We start from the raw sequence: 20,001 nt of genomic DNA on the forward strand, positions 1-20,001 counted from the left end.
GCTGAAGTTTGATGGAGGTTGGGGTCAAAGGTTGGGCAGCTGTCATGGCAACACCTCTTGCACACAAACAAACTGGTACTTTTTGTTCTTGGATCTCGAGCGTGCATCACAGGTTTGTGAAGCTCTGGAGCTGATTTAATGCATGGTAAAACTGGAAGGATACACACACACACACACACACACACACACACACTGCACTTTAACTTTTAACTGAGTATTTTTACAGTGTTTTGCCTGAAACTCTTTAAATTATTACATCTAATGTTTTCTCAATATTAGCCTGTACTTTACTTTACATTATACTTTAACTTGTATGTACCTTTAATTGTAATTATGTTGTTATCAGAACCTAAGATCTAAAGATTGAGGGGTGTTGTACAATTGCATAGTTCTCTGACGTAAACTTGTTAAACTAGTTTTTTTTTTAAATACATTTTGGACGAAAATGTGTGACTCAGAGTGCAAGGATCCTAAATTGCAACGTGATATCATGACTTCGCGTAAACCAGAGCATGTGAGCGGAGTGGAGCGGGAGCGCGAGCGGGCGGGTCTTAGACAGAGCGCAGAGCGGCATTTTTAAAAGGACGGAGCGTCGCTCTATTTCCCGCTCCAATTTCGCTCCGCTCCAATTTCGCTCCGTTCACACCACGAGTCTGAAGCATGCTCAGTCAAGCCTGACCCAGAATCCATCTGTCTTGCACTGTCATCAACAGACTATTTTCATTCAAAACTCGGCTCAATAATGGAGTAGATTTTTTCCTTTGTTGGAGCGAGCGGGGGGCGATTTGAGTGGAGCGCGAAGCAAACTGCGTTGAGCGCTGAGCGATAATGAGCGGAGCGGCCTGATGTACCTTTGAGCGGGGGAGCGGAGGGGTGAACAGTTCCGTGAGCAATGAGCTGAGATTCTTACCGCTCCACTCCGCTCATATGCTCTGGTGTAAACATACACGCCACTGTCCTAAAGCCAAGTGGCGTGTTATCTGTACATATTTTGAGTTATCTGCATGTATATCTACGCTGTATACAGCAGCGTAAACATACACACCACCCGCCACTTTCTAAAGTCACGTGGCGTGTTATCGCAAGGCTACATGTTATCGCGAGGCTACGTTTGGTTTTAACGTCACACATGGGGGAAAAGAAAAACCGGTTGGGATTAGGAAAAGAAGAACTGGGTTGGGTTTAGGAAAAGAAAAACGTGGTAAGGAAACAACACACGTGGAAAACGAAGGAAACCCCACTCTCTTGGGTGAAAGTCCTGTGTTTTACCCACACCAACCAACCTCCCTATTTTCGCCCTTTCATACTACTCGCTACGGCGTCAAATCACACGCAAACGCAAGGTAATGTAAGTCAATTGAGGCCAAACGGCGTTGATAAACACGCTGAAAAGCGAGTGTGCGTCTTCATAACACGCCAATAACGGCATACCAATTGGCGTGTCATACATACGCCACTTCATGAGATCAGTCTGTAAATTGTGACTTTATGCTAAATAAATGAAATTGACATGACTCCAATTAAAACTGCATTTCAACAGATTACCCTTACAAACAAGTTATGTAAAAATATTAAATTATAAATTGTTGTTAAAAAATATTGTCCTTTGGATAACATTGGCCTACAGTTGAGATTAAATATTGTACACAGTGCTGCTGCTGCTGTGTGCTGCTGTGTACACATTACCCGCAATTTCCACCAACTGCGGAACGGCTCTGCTGCATGTCGGCTCCGTGCTCCGCCGTCCTTCAATACCCACCAGGTCCGGATTTGTTGCAGAACGGCTACGGCCATGACTGACAGCTGAAGTTACGAGGACCCACGAGATCTCGCAAATTCACGTATGATCGCGTGATATAATAGGATGTAGTTTCTATAAACAGAACCACAAAACCAACAACAGTTTGTTTCCATCCAGAGGAGTAGAGGGGACAACTCTGTGCTGACCTGCTGATCTCCCGGTGTAGTGCAGGGAAATATGATCCGCCGTGAACACGGTGTATTTTATTTTGAAAATTAACCAGATGTTTTATTTTGTTTCTGTGCTTGACTTCCTGTCCCGCACAATCTGCCCTGTGCTGAATTGCTGCGGAGCTCTCTGGCATCTGGCAAAACTAGAAGCTCTGCGTATCTGCTCCGGAGGGCTGCGGATCACCGGAGCTGGGATGGAGTCGGAACGCAGCCATTCCACAGTCAGTGAAAATACACACATTGACTTTAATGGAAACCTATTAACTCCGCCGCCGTTATGGACCAGATCCGCAGCCGTTCCGCAGTTAGTGGAAATTGCGGGTTAGACAGCTGATTTGAGCTGCTCTCTCACACACACACACACACACACACACACACACACACACACACACACACACACACACACACACACACAAAGTTAAACTTGTGTTTGGCTAAGCACTTTTTTCTTCCTTTAATCAGTTGGGTGAGATATTTGGAGAGCAAACCAACTTGTTTTTAGATTATTTTTTTTAGTAGGTAACATTATCTTGATACTCCATATTCATTGGTAATGAATGTTGTGCATTAACCTCAACTTAAAATGATTCTATCAAAAAGTCATGCATGTACACATAAATTCAACTCTACCACACACACTGCATGAGATAGTCTTTCCCGTAACTGAGCACTTTGAAACAGATAAGAAAGAGAGAGAGAGAGGGAAAAAATCTGTTATTTCTAAAGGTCAAAAACAAAGATTTATGACAAAAACATTTGAGAGTGAGAAAGAGAGACTGATGAGGATGTTATAAAGGGAGAACGAGGAAACATTACTGTAGTGCACAAATGAGAGCTTCATCTGCAGATTGTCAGGTCAAGTAGTCCTTTAATGTTGTGATTATCAGATAGCAGCAACATTTAACATTTACTCCCTTTGTGTAGGGGGATGTCTGTGTTTTTGTCTATTTCTGTGGGTGTTTGCCCATGTGTGTGTCTGTGTGTGCATGTTTGAAGTTGTTCATTTTTCAAATATGATGTCACTCACACAAGATTAAAAAGCATCCTCTATTGCTTAAAAATAACACTATAACTCAGAATGTGGGACACGTGCAAACATTTGTAAAAGCTGCCACTGTTCAGTGCAAACAAATGTAAGACGAGGACCAAATATGGAATCATTTATGCATTTGGAATTCTTGGAGAGAGAAAAAGAAAAATGTTTTAATGGACGGCAAAACTTGACCTAAAGAGTGACCAGCTCAACATTCTTTTGCTTGTGATAACAGTAGATAGCAAGTCGTTAACAGAGAAAACCCTGCATACAGTGTCCATGGAGTAAGTACTTCTGTGTTTAAGAATTTAGTCTGTTTTTTCCACAAACTAAACACATTTAGATTTTCCTGTGCTGTTCCATAATATACTTAACAGTTTTTGAAACTTGGAGTCAGAACCCAACATAGGGTCACAAAAAGACTTTTTAAGACTGATATACTGATATATTTGAGTAAAATGTTAAATATTTAATAATTATAATTTATGAAGCTCATTAAATAAACAACAAAAGTCTGCAGCCATGCTAGCAACTCCGTGAAGCTGTAATTAGGCACAGCAGTGCTTTGAGCTAAATGCTAAACATGCTCACAATGACAATGCTAACATGCTGATGTTTAGCAGGTATAATGTTTACCATGTTCACATCTTAGTGATGCTCTTTAGCATGCGAATGCTTACTAATCTGCTAGTACTCAACACAAAGTACAGCCTAGGCTGATGGGACTGTCATTAGTTTTACAGGTATTCAGTCATAAACCAAATTATTAGACAAAATAAACTTTTGACCTGAGCAATTACAATTCATCCTGAGGGTGACATGAGTATGTGAACAAAATTTCATGGCAATCAATCCAATAGTTCAGAATTCATCCTCTTGGGACCATTCATCCTCTTGGGACCATGAGTGTCTGTACATCTATCCAATAGCTGTTGAGATATTTCAGTCTGGACCAACATACCATCCATAAAGCCATGCCATTAGCAAGGTTAAAACATATGCTTTAGTCAAATTTACATGACAACTTCACAAATGGTGGGGCTAATGAAAATGTAGTGGTTTCAAATCTTTAGGTGCATTTGTGCAGTATGTTTTCAGGGTGTGTGTCAGTGGTTGTGTGCGTGTATTTGTGTCTGCAGGTCCAGGTAAAAAGTAAAAAAAAAAAAAAAATGTCAAAGGAGCTGCAAAATGTTTGAACTGATAGAGCTTTGTCATCAGCATTTTTTTTTCTAAAGCAGGGGTATATGTTTTTCTGAAGTCCTAAACCCCTGACTAGACCTTTGTGTGAGTGTATACAAGTCAAATCTCTGTTGTTGCAGCTTAGCAGGCCTGGTATGTGGAACGTGAGCATTTCCTGTTTTGGGCGGTGCCAGTGGAGCTGTTCAGAAGGTTTTGATTGGTAGAGAAAAATTATAAAAAGAGCCAAGACCTGCGGTGACCCGTTTTCCACCTGTGTCCCAATCTGTGCATGTTTTTCATATATATATGTGTGTGTGTGTGTGTGTGTGTGTGTGTGTGTGTTTTACCACATGCTGTAGACACTTACATCAGCTGCTGAGTTAGGCACTCTTTCTCTTCTCTCATGTTCTGTAACTCCACACTGGAATGCCTCAGCTCCTCTCTCAGCACTGTTCACACACACACACACACACACACACACACACACACACACACACACACACACACACACACACACACACACACACACACACACACAGCTTTAAGTTTACTTGACACGATGAAGATGCTTTAAAAGTTAACAAAAGCTTGCCTGCACATAACACCAGCTCGAAGCCAGACTTGTCACCAGAGGCTGTTACACTGTATGATTTACAGAAAGAGAAGGCAGGTACAGTAGGCAGAGTCTTCTATCACATTGTTACTTCACACTTGAGCAATGGAGAAAACCCTACACCAAATGAATCCATCTACGAGTGAGAAGATTGGAAGGAGAAAAAAACAAGAGGTGGAGGAGGAACAAAAGAAAGACAGAAGTTCCAGACAGAAACATGAGAGTAGCTCATAAAAGAGGTGAGGATGAAGAGTGAGACGTACAGTAGGATGAAAAAAAAAAAAACAAGGTGGGAAATTGAGAGACAAGAAAACAGTTGAAAATGAGAAAGGGGAGTGTGTTGAGAAGAAGGGAGTATGAGGAAGTTTGTGCTCGAGGAAAACCATGAAACTGTACACCACCGTCTGGCAGTCTTTATTGTGTGTCTGACACAAAGTAGCTGCTGTATCGTTTCCTCCCTTCACTGTCTGTCCATTTTCACATTGACAGTTATGGTACAATGTTTATACAGCAATGATATGCAATTAAAAAAAAAAAATTAGTAAACAAGCATTTAATAAACACAGTAGTCCTTTAGCAGAATAGCAGAAATCAGAAAAAGAATCAGAATCAGAATCAGTAAAAGATTTATTGCCAAGTAAGTAAGGAACTTGGCTTGGTTGTTGGTGCATACATAATCATATTAACCCTTGTGTTGTCCTCCCGGCTTTTTTTTTTAAGTTGTTTTTTCAATGTTTTTGTTTCTTTTTTGACATTGTGTTGGTTTTTTCAACGTTTCTTTCTAAGTTTTTGACCCTTTTTTCAACATTTTTGTCACACACGTTTGACGCTTTTTTCCCCACTACTACCAACTCATACAACGAGTTTAACACTTATTCTTGGAATTCATGGACACTAAACCTAATTTTTGAGTTTAAAAAGCAGAAATATGCTATAAAATTGAATAAAACACCCAAAATTCAATAAACGTAGTGTACTGATCCTTCATTTAACTTAAGAAGAGCCTTAAATGGAACCATCCATGTTCATTTTTGGCATTTTAGTTGAAAGAAACCCAAATTTCTGATATAGATTTCTTTTTTGAAAATGGGTCAAATTTGACCCAAAGGCAACAGGAGGGTTACAACTTTAATATCAAGGTTGAGGCTGTATGGATTAGCGCAGTATGTGCAAAAATGTTGAGGGATGTGCAAAAGAATGTACAGAATTTCGGATTAAGAGTCTATGTCAGTGGGGGTCCGGGGCCTTGTTAATGAGGCTGAATTCAGCAGGAAAGAAACAGTTTTTGTGGCGTGAGGTTTTGGTCCTGATGGACTGCAGCCTCCTGCCAGAGGGGAGGGGTTCAAAGAGTTTGTGACCGGGGTGAGAGGGATCGGCCACAATCTTTCCTGCTCGCCTCAGCGTTCTGGAGGCGTACAGGTCCTGGAGAAACGGCAGATTGCAGACAATCACCTTCTCAGCAGAGCGGATAATATGCCGCAGTCTGCCCTTGTCTTGGCGGTGGCAGTAGCGTACCAGATGGTGATGGAGCAGGTGAGGATGGACTCGATGGCAGTGTAGAAGCCATCATTGTCTTTGGCAGGTTGAACTTCATCAGCTGCCGCAAGAAGTATCTATATCTCTGCTGGGCTTTTTTGATGAGGGAGCTGATGTTCAGCTCCAACTTGAGGTCCTGGGAGGTGATGGAGCCTAGGAAGTGAAAGGACTCCACAGTGTTGACTGTGGAGTCAACCAGGGTGATGAGGGCGGGTGGGACTGCGTCCTTCAAAAAATCCACAACCATCTCCACTGTCTTCAGAGCGTTTAGCTCCAAGTTGTTCTGACTGCAACAGGTCACCAGGTGGTCAATCTCCTACGTGTAGGCGGACTCATCCCCACCAGAGATGAGTCCAATGAGAGGGGTGTTGTCCGCGAACTTTAGGAGCTTGACAGACTGGTGACTGGAGGTGCAGCTGTGGGTATACAGGGAGAAGAGCAGAGGGCAAAGGATGCAGCCTTGAGGGGAACCGGTGCTGATGGTCAGAGAGTTTGAGACGTTTCTCCAGCTTCACACGTTGCTTTCTGTCAGACAGGAACTCCGTGATCCACCTGCAGGTGGAGTCAGGCACATGCAGCTGGGAGAACTTGTCCTGCAGCACAGCCGGAAGGACAGTATTGAAGGCAGAGCTGAAGTCCATAAACAGGAATCCTGTGTAGGTTCCTGAGGAGTCCAGGTGCCAGAGGATAAAATTAAGAACCATGTGGACTGCATCGTCTACAGACCTGTTGGCTCTGTAGGCGAACTGCAGGGGGGTCCAGGAGTGGGTCGGTGAGGGTTTTGAGGTGTGACAAAACAAGGCGCTCAAAAGACTTCATAACCACACAATATTGGCAAAGCAAGCTTTTCATTGCATGGTGTAAGTTGTCTTTACTGTGCATATGACAATACACCACTTGAATCTGCTTTGTGGGGGTTCTGTTTTTTGAAAGTTCTGTTAACTTGTCTCTCCTGGATGGAGAGGGTCATTGTTGTGGAGGGGGCATGGGGGGCTCTGGGGTGGGCAGGGATGAACATGCCCCTGCTGAGGCGGGGCAGGTGGGGCTGGAGCTGATGAATGGAGTCACAGGGGATGGTAACAGGACTGCCTTGTCTTTCAAAATGACAGTAAAAGTTGTTGAGGTCGTATGCCAGGCGCAGGTCGTTGATTGAGTCGGGGGCCTTTGATTTGTAGTTGGTGATCTGTCTGAGAACTTCTGGCGGCACCGGAACTATCCCGTAAATGAAACGTAGTCGACATAGACTAAGCTGGGAACCAGGGCTTGTCATTGTTGTACCTCAATGTGGTGCGTGATGGTACACAGCTGTCCTCATAGAAGCTGATGTATGACGTCACAGCCTTTAATTTTTGCCTGTATGAGGGAATCAGGTGGACCATGACGTGGTCAGTGTCCCAGTGCAGCGCGGGGGACAGCGTGGTATGCATTGTTGACTGCAGTGCAACAGTGATCCAAAATATTCTCCTCTCTGGTTGGACATTTAATAAACTGTCTGTACTTGGGGAGTTCATGGTTGAGATTAACTTTGTTGAAGTCACCAAGAACAATAACAAGGGAGTCCGGGTTAGACCGCTCCATATGAGTGAGCATGTTGTCGGCTAAATATGGTTAATTTCTACCTGCTTGAATCTGAACTTGCTGAGATCTTGCAAAGGTAGGGAGTGTTGTTTTGCTCTGCACATTCACATTTACATAACAGGTTTCCAGGCCAGTCAATTACGGTGGCCTACAGGGGCAAACGCACTGCAACTTAATGAAACACACGCAAATAGACAAAACACAAGCAAATTAAGAAAACATCTTCATAGTCAATGCATTTATAAAAAATCGGACCTGGAAGAAATGCTTAACTGCAATATTTAGGCCTTACTGTATGTCAGACCAGCAACTTGTCAGACCTAAGCGCTGGACTTACTGCAGCTCCAGGCAGGAGTGGAAATCACGCAAGAGAAAAGCACTTGAGTTCCAAGTCTGAATAGTGAATAACTTGAGACACACCACTATTTTCTGGAAACACCACTTTTTTCACAAAATAATTGTACAGTATGCACGTTAAGTCAGAACAAAAACAGAGTTGCGGCTGCAGCTACGGACATAAAGCGCTGATGAAGCGCAAGGCTTTACACAGTGTCAGGCTCGGCTTGTATTGGTTAAAATGGAAGTGCATTTGTTCCGTTAGACATGTGTAGGACAGACGACTGAATGACATGGCAGAAGCTTGTCCAGTCAGCAACTGTATTAAATATTAGCATTAAATTATTCATATCAGTCATATTGATATAGTACACAAGTAAGGTAAATGTGCCATTCTTATCTGTTCACAGCTGTGACGCTTGCTGCCAGTGATATCACTGAGCCTTATGTTTGCTGCCTAGTGAAAACAATAAGCGAGTGGCCACTGCAGAATATAAAATCTGTGTTTGTATCACTGGCAAATATACACCCATTCAATATCGCTCCATGGCATGTACATTTAGTGGCTCATCAGGGACATTACATGCAGTAGAATCCATCAAACATACTTGTCATGGAGGTATCTGGTTTGATGACCTCTCTTGACACAGCTGTTGGTATGAGAGAGAATGCCTGGTCTATGCATTTTATTTCTGTGGTATTTGCAATACATTTTGTATGAGAAAAATCTAATTGCTTATTGGTATTATTACCATTAGCATTAGTATACTAAGTACGTTGCATTATTCCTTCCCTTGCTGTTACTGTCAGTCTGACATTCCTCTCCTCTGAGTCTTTGTTTCCCTTTCTTCATCTATTTCTTCCTCTTCCTCTCTTTCTGTGGCTTTGCTTTTTTGATTCTATCTTGCCTCTTGCTCTCACTTGCTCTCTCTGAGCAGGACGAGGGGAGTGTAAGAGGTCCTCCACAAAGCAGCAATACACCGATAATTGCTTTCTGGTCACTGTGACATGACAAGGTCCGCCAGTGTAAAGCAACACACGCGAACTCACTCACAGACACTCAGAAACTTACACAATAATACAGAACACCCAAGAATTCATGCACAAAGAACCACTCGCAGAAAGACACACAAGCAGCAAAAAAACACACATAAACGCTCCCAAATACACACAGAAACAGTTGTATAAATAGCCTCCTTGATGGAGCAGAAATACTTTGCAATGAGAGCAAGCCAGCCTGTCTGACTTGCTCTACAGTGCTTCTATTATGTGTCACAGTGATTACACACAGGCACACACAGTCTAACAAGGTGGCTGTAAATATTACAGCAACTTCCTGGCAGCTAGATAAAGATTTTACTGTGAATAGATTCAAAGTATCAAAGTATTCAAAGAGTATCACACAGTATCAATGAGAATTTCCACTCAAAATGTACTATGTTCTGCAGTAACACAGACTATAATTAACTAATTTCATCAAATTATTTCATATAATTTGCAATTCACAATAATTGGTCACACATTCTCTCCAACCAACAAAAGCACACATGGACACACCCAGTGCCTCCCTTTATGCTGGGATTCACATTGCATGAGGCAATGTATAAGGAGTTAACTGTAAAGTAAGTAACCTATAACACACAGTTACCAACTGCTACACCTTGGAATTCTTATGGGACTACTATATGGAATAACTATAAAATCACATTCTTAAGTAGTTGGGTACCACAACATTTTTTGGGTGTCTGCCTAGTTTATTATGTGTAATAAAAGCAATACCAACTTCTTAACCACAGCAGCATGAAAAAAGCCAAGTGCTTGATTGCAGAGACCTGGAGGAGTGAAGCTGTTACAACTATTTGTCCTACTAGAAGCTTACAACGTAGTACCAAACAAGTACCAAACTAACAAAGAAACTTGTGCCATGTTTTATTATAAGATGGCTCTACTTTAGATACAAACTGTTCTCCAGTTGATGCATGTATGTCAGGGAATCAGTTTATTTCTAATGCAGTCCATAAATCTTTCAATGATGCATGCATGTTGCAACAGATCCTTTTCTTACTTGACAACAGTATATAGAGTATGACAAAGTATATTCATGGTACAGGGCTAACAGACAGACAGTAAAACTTAGACAGACGTGAAGCCAGTGCTGGACAGGGAGGTGACGGAAAGGAAAAAAGGTGTTTTTATATTGCTGCTGTCACTATCAACACACACACATACAAAATTGGCTACCAGGGAAATAGATACCATATAGTCTTAGGATAGCCCAGGGTGTTGGCAGATGACTGCGGTTCAGGGATCGGTCACACACACACACACACACACACACACACACACACACACACACACACACACACACACACACACACACACACACACACACACACACACACACACACACACACACACACACACACACACACACACGCTTAGTCACACTTAGTCATGGCTTTTCACCTGTATTTCCCTGTCAATCCTCTATCCTCTTTTCCAAACTATTGAGTGAAAACCCCCACGCTATTAAAAATCTCTGTCCATCACCATCAAATCAGGATGTACAAGTCAGCTGCTGACATCTACACAGAGATGAACAGAGATCAATTATGTTTTCATCTTCCTCTGCTCTCAGTGCATGTCTTTGTCTTGTTCTCTGTAAAATTCCACATCCCTTGAGGTTGTTCTCTAGTCTCCACCCTCTTCTTCTCCACCTAACTATAAACCACATTCATCTGTTCACATTAGGCAATCTCCTTATGTTTCTCCCTGTCCCCCCCCCTCCTACTTCTCTTTTCTTCTGCTGTTTGACACTAACCACAGATGCTGATAAATGGGTAGCACAGTTTAAATACCAGCTAACACCCATATCAGTTTGGAGTCACATGCAGGTGACTGGCTAAGGTGTGTGCTTTGTAGAGGTCTGCAACTAAGTCCAACGAGCCCCATAGGTTCTCACACATTCTAGCCGGGTTCAGGCCCATTTCCAGGGACAGAAGCAGATTCTGCTTATAAATAAACACAACTTTGAAACATTAAATGTAGTCGCGATTCAGTTTTGCATTTGATATATTTATTAAAATTGATTGATGTAGGTCTTAAAAAAAGTAGCCGTACAATCGATTAGTCAATTGTTCATTTTTCAAGCAACATTCTCTAGTTCCAGCTTCTCATTTGGAAGAATTTGTTGCTTTCTTGTTCTATGGGATTGTAAATTGAATATCTTGGTCCGTCAAACAAAGCATGATGACATTACCTTGGGCTTTAGTAAATTATGATGTCCATTTGTCACTATTTTCTGACATTTTATGGACGAAACGATCAATAATGAAAATAATTGCTAGTTCCAGCTTTAGGTTGATGCATTGATTAATATATTGATTACAGTTGTCTGTACATCCTGTCCTGAGCCCTATAGGTCCTGTCCATTTCTGTGTTTGGTTAAGAGTCCCATAGGTCCTGTGTTAGACTCTGTGCTGCGTCATGTGTATCTTATCCTGCCCCCCTGAAGTTATATGCTGTGTCTTGTCAGTCCTACTTATTACAATCACCTGCTTTGTGCTACTGTGACCTGTAAACACACAGGACAAAAGTGCAGCTAAATAAGAGAATGAAAATTAAAATATTATCTTGGAAATTACTTATCACAACTAAATATATGGCAGCTGTTGGACTTTGGTCACTGAAATGATCTGATACACATGCAAACATTGCAAACCATATGATGCTGAAATTTATGTGATCAAATTAGACAAAATATGGACAAAAGGTGATTAAAAGACAGGAAATGTGGGCAATCAAATGTTTGTCAAATTACAATGTTTAGTTTAGGCTAACCATTAGTTAAGTTTTAGAGTGTGTAGTCTGAATGTGTAGATTTGTGTGGGAGAAGATACAGGTTTTTGAGATATGTGTTGTGTGAATGCATGCGCATGTGGGTGTGTGTGTGTGTGTGTGTGGGGTGTGGGTGTGCATGCATGAGTGTGTGCATTCCTGGGTGTGTATTTTATTGCATGTGTTGGTTCGTGCAACAGCTGCCTTTCATGCTCACGTCACTGAACAAACATACTCACACGGCATCAATACAAACAGCAGACAAATTCTCCCTCGTCCCTCCCTCTCTCCCTAAAACACACGCTTGGCAACTGTTTGGAACGTGCAGCAGAGAGAAAAAGACCCACCCATGAGGTGAGCCGGAGGTTAGCTGCCCTTCGGGTATTTACTGTCAACGATGAACACACACACACACACACACACACACACACACACACACATTCCTTCCTGCTTAAATTCTCTTTAAAGGTTACAAGTGTTTGGGTAGCGACTGTTAACATACATTTACGCACGTAGATTATAGTCATCCATTGTGGGTGCTGCCCTCAGAACTAAGAGAATCCATGCTACAGTTAAACTAATATTTACTCTTTCTGAATGATTATTTGCTCAACTCTCTTTCCAGCACTGTATTAATATACACTATTTGTCTTGCTGTCCTATAAATTACCCTCATACCATCTACATATATGTTTCTCACTCTCAATCTGTTTATACATCCTTAAAATGTGAAGCATAAGTTGGTATGTGTGTGTGTGTGTGTGTGTGTGTGTGTGTGTGTGTGTGTGTGCGTGTGCGTGTGTGTTAATGTTTATGGAGTTACCTGAGAACACCTGTGTGCTGCGCTGCAGTATCTGAGATCGGAAGGCCTGCCAGACCCCCATCAGCTGGCTGAGGAAACCCCGTACATCTGTGAGCTCACTGCCAGAGGATCGGAGCACGGAGAGAGTCGCTTGCAGGGCCTGCTGCTGTCGCACACACACTCCTCTGACACACACAACACACAGAGCATTTAATTATCTCAATACATCGACAAAAAGCAGTACTTCAATTAACAGTAACTTCATGGTTCAAATGTCCGAACATCTTATGGGAGCTGTCACATACAGATTGGGACAATACTGTTAATAGCTACCTAGGTAGCTGTTAACAAGTGCTGTTAAAGTGACAAGTGTGTGAATAACACAACATTAGCTATTAAAGGTGTGGTTCGGAAAGACTGTAGTTGGAATCCCAAACTGGTGGGGAAATTCTTCAGGCCACTCTCTATCCCTCCTCAACAAATACTTTGACTCTTAATCCCCACACGCTCCAGTTGAGTTTATCAGGGTGTAAGAGCAGAAGACTGTGGTTACTGCTCCCTGGTGTGAATGTGTGTAACTGTGGGCTTTTGAAGCAGAGCATTTCTAAAAAAAGAGCACACTGTACTGTACGTTTTGTGACACTCCCTGGATAGATCGAGAGGTTTTCAAATTCCTTACTTGTAAAGAGCCCAGTTGTTACTGTAAAAACTGTATTACTGTCAAAACGTTTGTGACATCTGAATGTGTGAGACAGATACTGTATATATGGAAGTATATGACACAAAAATTGTGAGCAAAAAGTGAGCATTGAACAAATTAGAGCGCTATTCAAGTCTGCAAGTCAACATTTAGCGTTGGGGCACAGATTCCTAAGAGGAATGACCCTGATCCTATGTTTCATGTTAATGGCAAAAACGCCCTAAAGATAATTATTAAAAATAAAAAACAAGGAAAACAGAGACTCATTTGGCTATGGGCCATCTAATAATAAGCAAACTATTTTACTTTAAAAACGTTGCTGCTAATTAAAAAAAGTTTATAATAAGTTTATTAAATAATTATAAACCTGTAGTTACCGGAACACAATTCTCCTTGTTACGCTCACGATTCTGTCTGTAAAAATATATTTCACAAATTTATGGTTAAATGCTCTCTAATGACTTGCAGAATAAACACGCTTGAATTGTTATGAACTCAATTATTTTGAAATTTATGGGATCACACATGCAGATAATGAATGACAGTAAGAGAAATTGATAATTAATAGAGAGAAAAAGAAGGCAGAGCACAAAATCAATAAATTAGGTGAATATAAGAGATAGAGGGACTGATGTAACCTTCATGTCCCTAAGAAAAGGACACAGCCATGTTTTACACCACTCTCCCATTCCATCTCTCTCCTTCCTCTCTCTCTCACTCTCAAAGAAATACGTTTAGACGAAAAGGCACTTTGAGCAACATGAAAGATCACTAGCTCAGCTCACAAATTTACACACACACATACGTGCACATACACATGCTCAATCAAGTCACAAACCCATGCAAAGCGTGGACGTGGAAAACTAGAGTGCTGGAATAGAACATTCTGTTATTCCAAGAACACTTTTGAAGTAACATGTGGGCGAGAGCACACTGAACAGTTTCTTATTTTCACACACACACACACACAGAAGGAGAGGGAGTATAGTGATTTGTGTATTGTTTCTGTGGTGTGTGCGTGTGTGTGTGCGCGCGCGTGCGTGCGTGTGTGTGTGTGTGTGTGGAGTGGAGGGGAGCACGGGCACTGCTTGTCACGAGAGCCAGTTTTATAATGTCAGATGACATAAATCATAAGGCTGACAGCACCAAATGGAGGAACAGATATGAGCCAGATCTGTCAACGGTGATAAGGCTTAGATAGTAAAAAACAGAGAGAGAAAAGAGAGAGAAAAGAGAGAGAGAGAGAGAGAGAGAGAGAGACTACATACACAGAGAGACTACACTGATGGTTTACTCATTTAACAGCTTTAATGTCAGTGGCCTGATTGAAAAGCGCTTTTTCCCTTTATTGACGTCTCATATCCTTCCCTCCCACTCTCTTCACCTCCAACACTCTCCTCCCCTGTCACATCATTTTTAATCACTCTCTTTATTTCCAGGAAATAACCAGTGGGTCAGCTGAATTAACTTTCTCTTCTCTGTTTTTCCATTGCCTCTTTTATTTTTTCCCCTCTATCATCTCACACAGTTGTTTCCCATCTGCCCTGGCCTTCCTGCCATGCATCTGGGCAAGGAGCTGACAGCCAATCAGTGTGATGCAGACCAATACTTTGTTTTTTCATCTTCTGTTTTTTGTATTTCATCTCCATCCGGCTAAACCTTAATTACATTACCCCAACCCCACTCTCTCATGTCATTGTATCTTTCTGTGTCTCTTCTCTCTCTAGTTGTTTCCTTACCTGAGAATTTCACCGTGCTGCTTCTCTTTGCGGAGTAACTGCTCTGCCTCCTCCATCGCGGAAGCCGTTTTTGCCAGCCTGTTGAGGAAGAAGAGAGTAGAAGAATGAGGGTGAAGAGCCATGAGCAATATTCACTCATTAGAGAACCTAAGCCACGTAATGGTAAAGACATAATGCCACTGTAGTCCCATGGGGTAAAATGAGCTTATAGATGATGCAACTTTAATGATAGAGAGCGGAGGATATCATGATGAAATTGAATCAGATGAAAAATTAAAATTTTCCTCAGAGGTAATTAATATAAAGAGATGCCCCCCCATCCCCACACCCATCTTATCTAGTTTCAGATAATTCAATACATAATAAATTATTATTTGAATATGAGCAGAGTCAGCAATGCATAAAGGCAGAGAATTAATAGGATTGAAGTGCAAAATAGAGATAAAAAAGAAGAAAGTAAGTGAATAACTTTCTGTCCTTATACAGTGGCGCTCTTAAGTTTATGAACCCATGCTAAAGTTGACTAAAAAGAGGAATCTTTTGGAAATTGATCTTAATGCCTTAATTAATTTTTTTGGGGGAAAATCCAACCTTTAAGGACACCAATTTTCTTTGTGAATGAATAATGTATCATAAATAAATGTTCTTCCTTAAAATACAGGGGGTATAAGTAAGTACACCCCTATGTTAAATTCCCATAGAGGCAGGCAGATTTTTATTTTTAAAGGCCAGTTATTTCATGGATCCAGGATACTATGCATCCTGATAAAGTTCCCTTGGCCTTTGGAATTAAAGTAGCCCCACATCATCACATACCCTTCACCATACCTAGAGATTGGCATGGGGTACTTTCCATAAAATCATCTCTCAATGCAAATCAAACCAGCTATTAGGCTAACTGGAATAAAACCATGATATATTCTGCTACAAACCTGTTAGGGAATTATTATTATTATTATTATTATTATTATTATTATTATTATTAAGAAAAGTCAGATATTGAGGCTACAGATTACAAATGGTGTGCAACATGACATTTGTAATGTAGTCCTGCTGAGTTAACACATAACTATTTATTTGATATTTGAAGGTGTAGGAGAGATGTTTCCAATTTCCTTTGATGTGCAGGAGCTCATGTGTTTTTTTTGTCTGTAAGCTGACGGATCTCTGTGGTGAACTTACACTGATTTGAAATTGCATTATAAGTAACTATGATCAGGTGAATTATGTTAGTAATGGCCAGTGTGTGGTCATCCCAGAGCAAGGCAGCAGTCTGAAAATTCAGGAAAAGCCCTGAAATACAGAACAAAGCAGTAGAAAGAGTCTAAATGCATGCTGTTGTTCCAGCCATGTCATGTTTAGTCGTTGTAATAGGCTAAGTTATATTAAAAATATCTGTTGCTATGCTAACTGCTGAATAGACAGTAGGCAATATATACAGCTACATAGATAGTTTTTATATATGCCCTTTTCTTTCTCTATGAATGTTCTGTGTTCGTTCATATAATATATTTATGCTGCTATTTAGGACTGAACAAGACTTTGGAAGTGACCAACCTGGTTAAACACAGATCAAATAAAAATACATGTTTTTTCTCTATCTGTGTGATAAACTGTAAGAATTGCATGTAGGGGCAGTGTAGTGTGAGAATGGGCTGAGCAAGTATGTATGTTTCTAGTAATCCTGTCTCTGCTTTGTGTGTGTGTGTGTGTGTGTGTGTGTGTGTGTGTGTCAATGAGCACATATTTACTTTTATTTTTAAGTAAATAAGTATGCGTGTTATTGTGGCTTAGCTGATGTATGTGTCCCTGTGCGAGTGTGCGTGTGTGCTTGAGACAGAGTGAGCATTTTAGCCTGTCTGTTTTTATGTTTTCCACTTTATGACCAAGTCAGGGTGTGTGTGTGTGTGTGTGTGTGTGTGTGTGTGTGTGGACTCCCCCCTCTCCCCCTCCTAGCTCTGCCTATGTGTGTGAGAAATATGTGTATTTGTGCGTGCATGCCTTTGCTTTTTTGAGTGATGGCAGCCTCCCACTGTTTACCCATCTGTCCCCACCAGTCCCAAAGCAAGATCAGAAAGAACATTGCCTCGAGAGGGGTGTGTGTGTGTGTGTGTGTGTGTGTGTGTGTGTGTGTGTGTTTGCGTGAACATGTGTGTGTGTTTGTGTGTGTATTTTGTATAAGAATCCGTGTATGCTATGTGTGCGTGAGCCTGAGCTCCTGTTCCCAGGGCAGTGGCTGTCAGTGGAATAACTAGGTAGCGCAGTGTCAGTGAGTGCGTGCCAGATTAGAGTACCCCCTACCAGCAGCCCAAATCAACTGCCTCATCAGGACATTTCATACACACACGCACACTCATGCACACAATCAACAACACTGTTCTGCCAGTCACAGTGTTATTGTGACCTACCGAATCAAATGTTTCCTCTTATGGGGTGTGTATGTGTCAAAGAGTTTACCAGTTCCGTGCTCCTTTATATTTTCAGAGATTCGGACTTAAGGTCAACGTCACAAAGCTAGTAGGCTTATATTCAGCCCCAGACTCTGTACAAAATGTTCTGTGACATGTTGTCTGTTTATCCTAGTTCCAGTACTGGGCTAAGATTCAAGGGTGATGGTAATTTTACTATTGCTTAACTTTGGGAGATCTTTCCACTTCATGTCTGATTACACAAATCAACCACCATTTAAAAGTAATAGCGTTATGGCACCTTTTTGCTTTAATGGTTTTAATTGTTTGCAATGTTTTATTGCCTATATTGTTTTTATAGTTTACTATCTAAGTATTGGGGCTGTCAGCATTAACACGTTAATCGCGATGCGATTAAGGGCCAAGCATAATGCGTTAATTTTTTTTATCGTATTAATCGCATGCCACCATTTATTAATTTAATTTAATTTAATTTATTTTCACTTCTATTTTGCTGTACTTCCTCGTAACACATCCTGCTGCTGCAGGAATAGCAACGCGGATTTCGGTGCCTCATTCTGGTGCCACTGATATGTCTGCACTTCTCTCTGATGCTCTGAAACAGACGTTACAGGCAACAGAAACATCGCTGCACGTGACGCTAGTTAACACTATACTCAACAGCAGCTAACGTTAGCCTACCGCTAGCTAGTAGCTGGATTAAACACGGTTACAATGCTGACAGCTAACGCTAAACGGTGTAAAGTTTGTCTGTATTTCACTGTAGAGGATTCAACACTGGGATGCAGCTGCTGTTGTCGGAAAAACACAGACGGTGCGTTCAATGAAACTGGTCATTTACAGTCTCGTGGTGCATTCAAAGTTGTTGTTAAATGCCCCTTTCCCATCTGGTGGTTGTTTTTGTCATTCAGCAGCTATTTACTAGTGAAATAAGTTATTGTTACAGTGATTACATTATTATTAAATCATTTAATTTTGACGATATGGCCTTAGCAATAAACAAGCCGTTCTTTAATGTCGCCAACTGTTTAGTACCCTCCTTTTTTTTTAAAAGTATCGGTTCAGGCACCATTAAGGCACCGGTACCGTTTTAAAAGTACCGCTTTAGCACCGGTATCCAAACCAAACAATACCCAACCCTAATATTGACTCTAGATTCAAATGTGTGACTAGATTAAATATATAATATACTGATTGTATATAAACAAATACAAATCTTAAAATTAAGTTCATAAAGTCACTTTCTTTGCATTCATTTGATTCCCAATCAAGATACACTGGTAAAAATGGCTTTCCATTGTTAATATGTACTTAAAAACAGTTCTAAAATGCAAAATAATAGAATTTTAATCATGTGATAAAACATGTGATTAATCGCGATTAACTATAGAAATTCAACGATTAATCGCAATTAAGAAAATTGATTCGTTTGACAGCCCTAGTAAGTATCAATGTGTACAACAACATTTTGCTGCTTCATCAGTTATTAGCAAAACCACACTGGGAATCATCAATGGTGTCTTCAAAAAAAACAGCCAAAACAAATTTAATTGTAATTCCTTGTTCAACCACAAAAGACCATCTCTCAACTTTGATCACACATTGGAGCTGTAACACACGTGTATATGTCAGGCATTTACTGTTCCAGGCCGTTTGGCATTGGTCAGGGTGAATTTGATGTAGGTCTATTAAGTGATAACTTTTGAGTCAGTGTAAATGTTGGTGCATATTTGTTGTGTGTGTGTGTGTGTGTGTGTGTGTGTGTATTTCCTGTTCTCATTAGAAGTGACATAAAAGCTTACCCATATCAAAGTGTCATCTGTTCACCCACTGTGCGTGCCCATGTGTGTGTGTGTAAAATACTTTTTGATCAACACAATAGCAGGACATTCATATCTAAAAGCCATTTTACGTTGACCAAAAAAGAACACAAATAGAATGTGATACACAGACACCCAAAGGCGCGTGCGTGCGTGCGTGTGTGCGTGTGTGTGTGTGGTGTGACACCTGTCTGTATATATTTTGTTTTCAAGTTATCTGGTAACCATGTCAGGGATGCCACAACAATGATTATTATCATCAAAACAGCACACAGGCACACACAAAGTAAAAGCACAAACAATTATATCATATTATGGCTAAGCGAATGAAATGGATATGAGAATACATTTTGTCTTAAAGCTTGTCAATTTTAATTCTAATTCAGAAAAGCAACCGGTCTGTCTGTGTTTCATTTGTATGTGTGGGT

General features: G+C 40.9%; 1 protein-coding gene across 2 annotated transcripts in view; it reads right to left on the reverse strand.

The window, feature by feature from the left end:
* The window catches only part of lekr1 (leucine, glutamate and lysine rich 1), an 86,285-nt gene that overhangs the window by 32,017 nt on the left and 34,267 nt on the right, over positions 1-20,001 (reverse strand). For both annotated transcript variants that reach the window (XM_031290883.1, XM_036004467.1), the window contains exons 4-6: positions 15,325-15,402; positions 12,907-13,070; positions 4,551-4,632 (exon numbers count right to left, since the gene is read on the reverse strand). In XM_031290883.1, the coding sequence (XP_031146743.1) occupies positions 4,551-4,632; positions 12,907-13,070; positions 15,325-15,402 (324 nt within the window). The remainder of the gene's footprint in view (positions 1-4,550; positions 4,633-12,906; positions 13,071-15,324; positions 15,403-20,001) is intronic.

Source organism: Sander lucioperca, chromosome 8 (assembly GCF_008315115.2).
Source record: "Sander lucioperca isolate FBNREF2018 chromosome 8, SLUC_FBN_1.2, whole genome shotgun sequence".
Taxonomy (NCBI): domain Eukaryota; kingdom Metazoa; phylum Chordata; class Actinopteri; order Perciformes; family Percidae; genus Sander; species Sander lucioperca.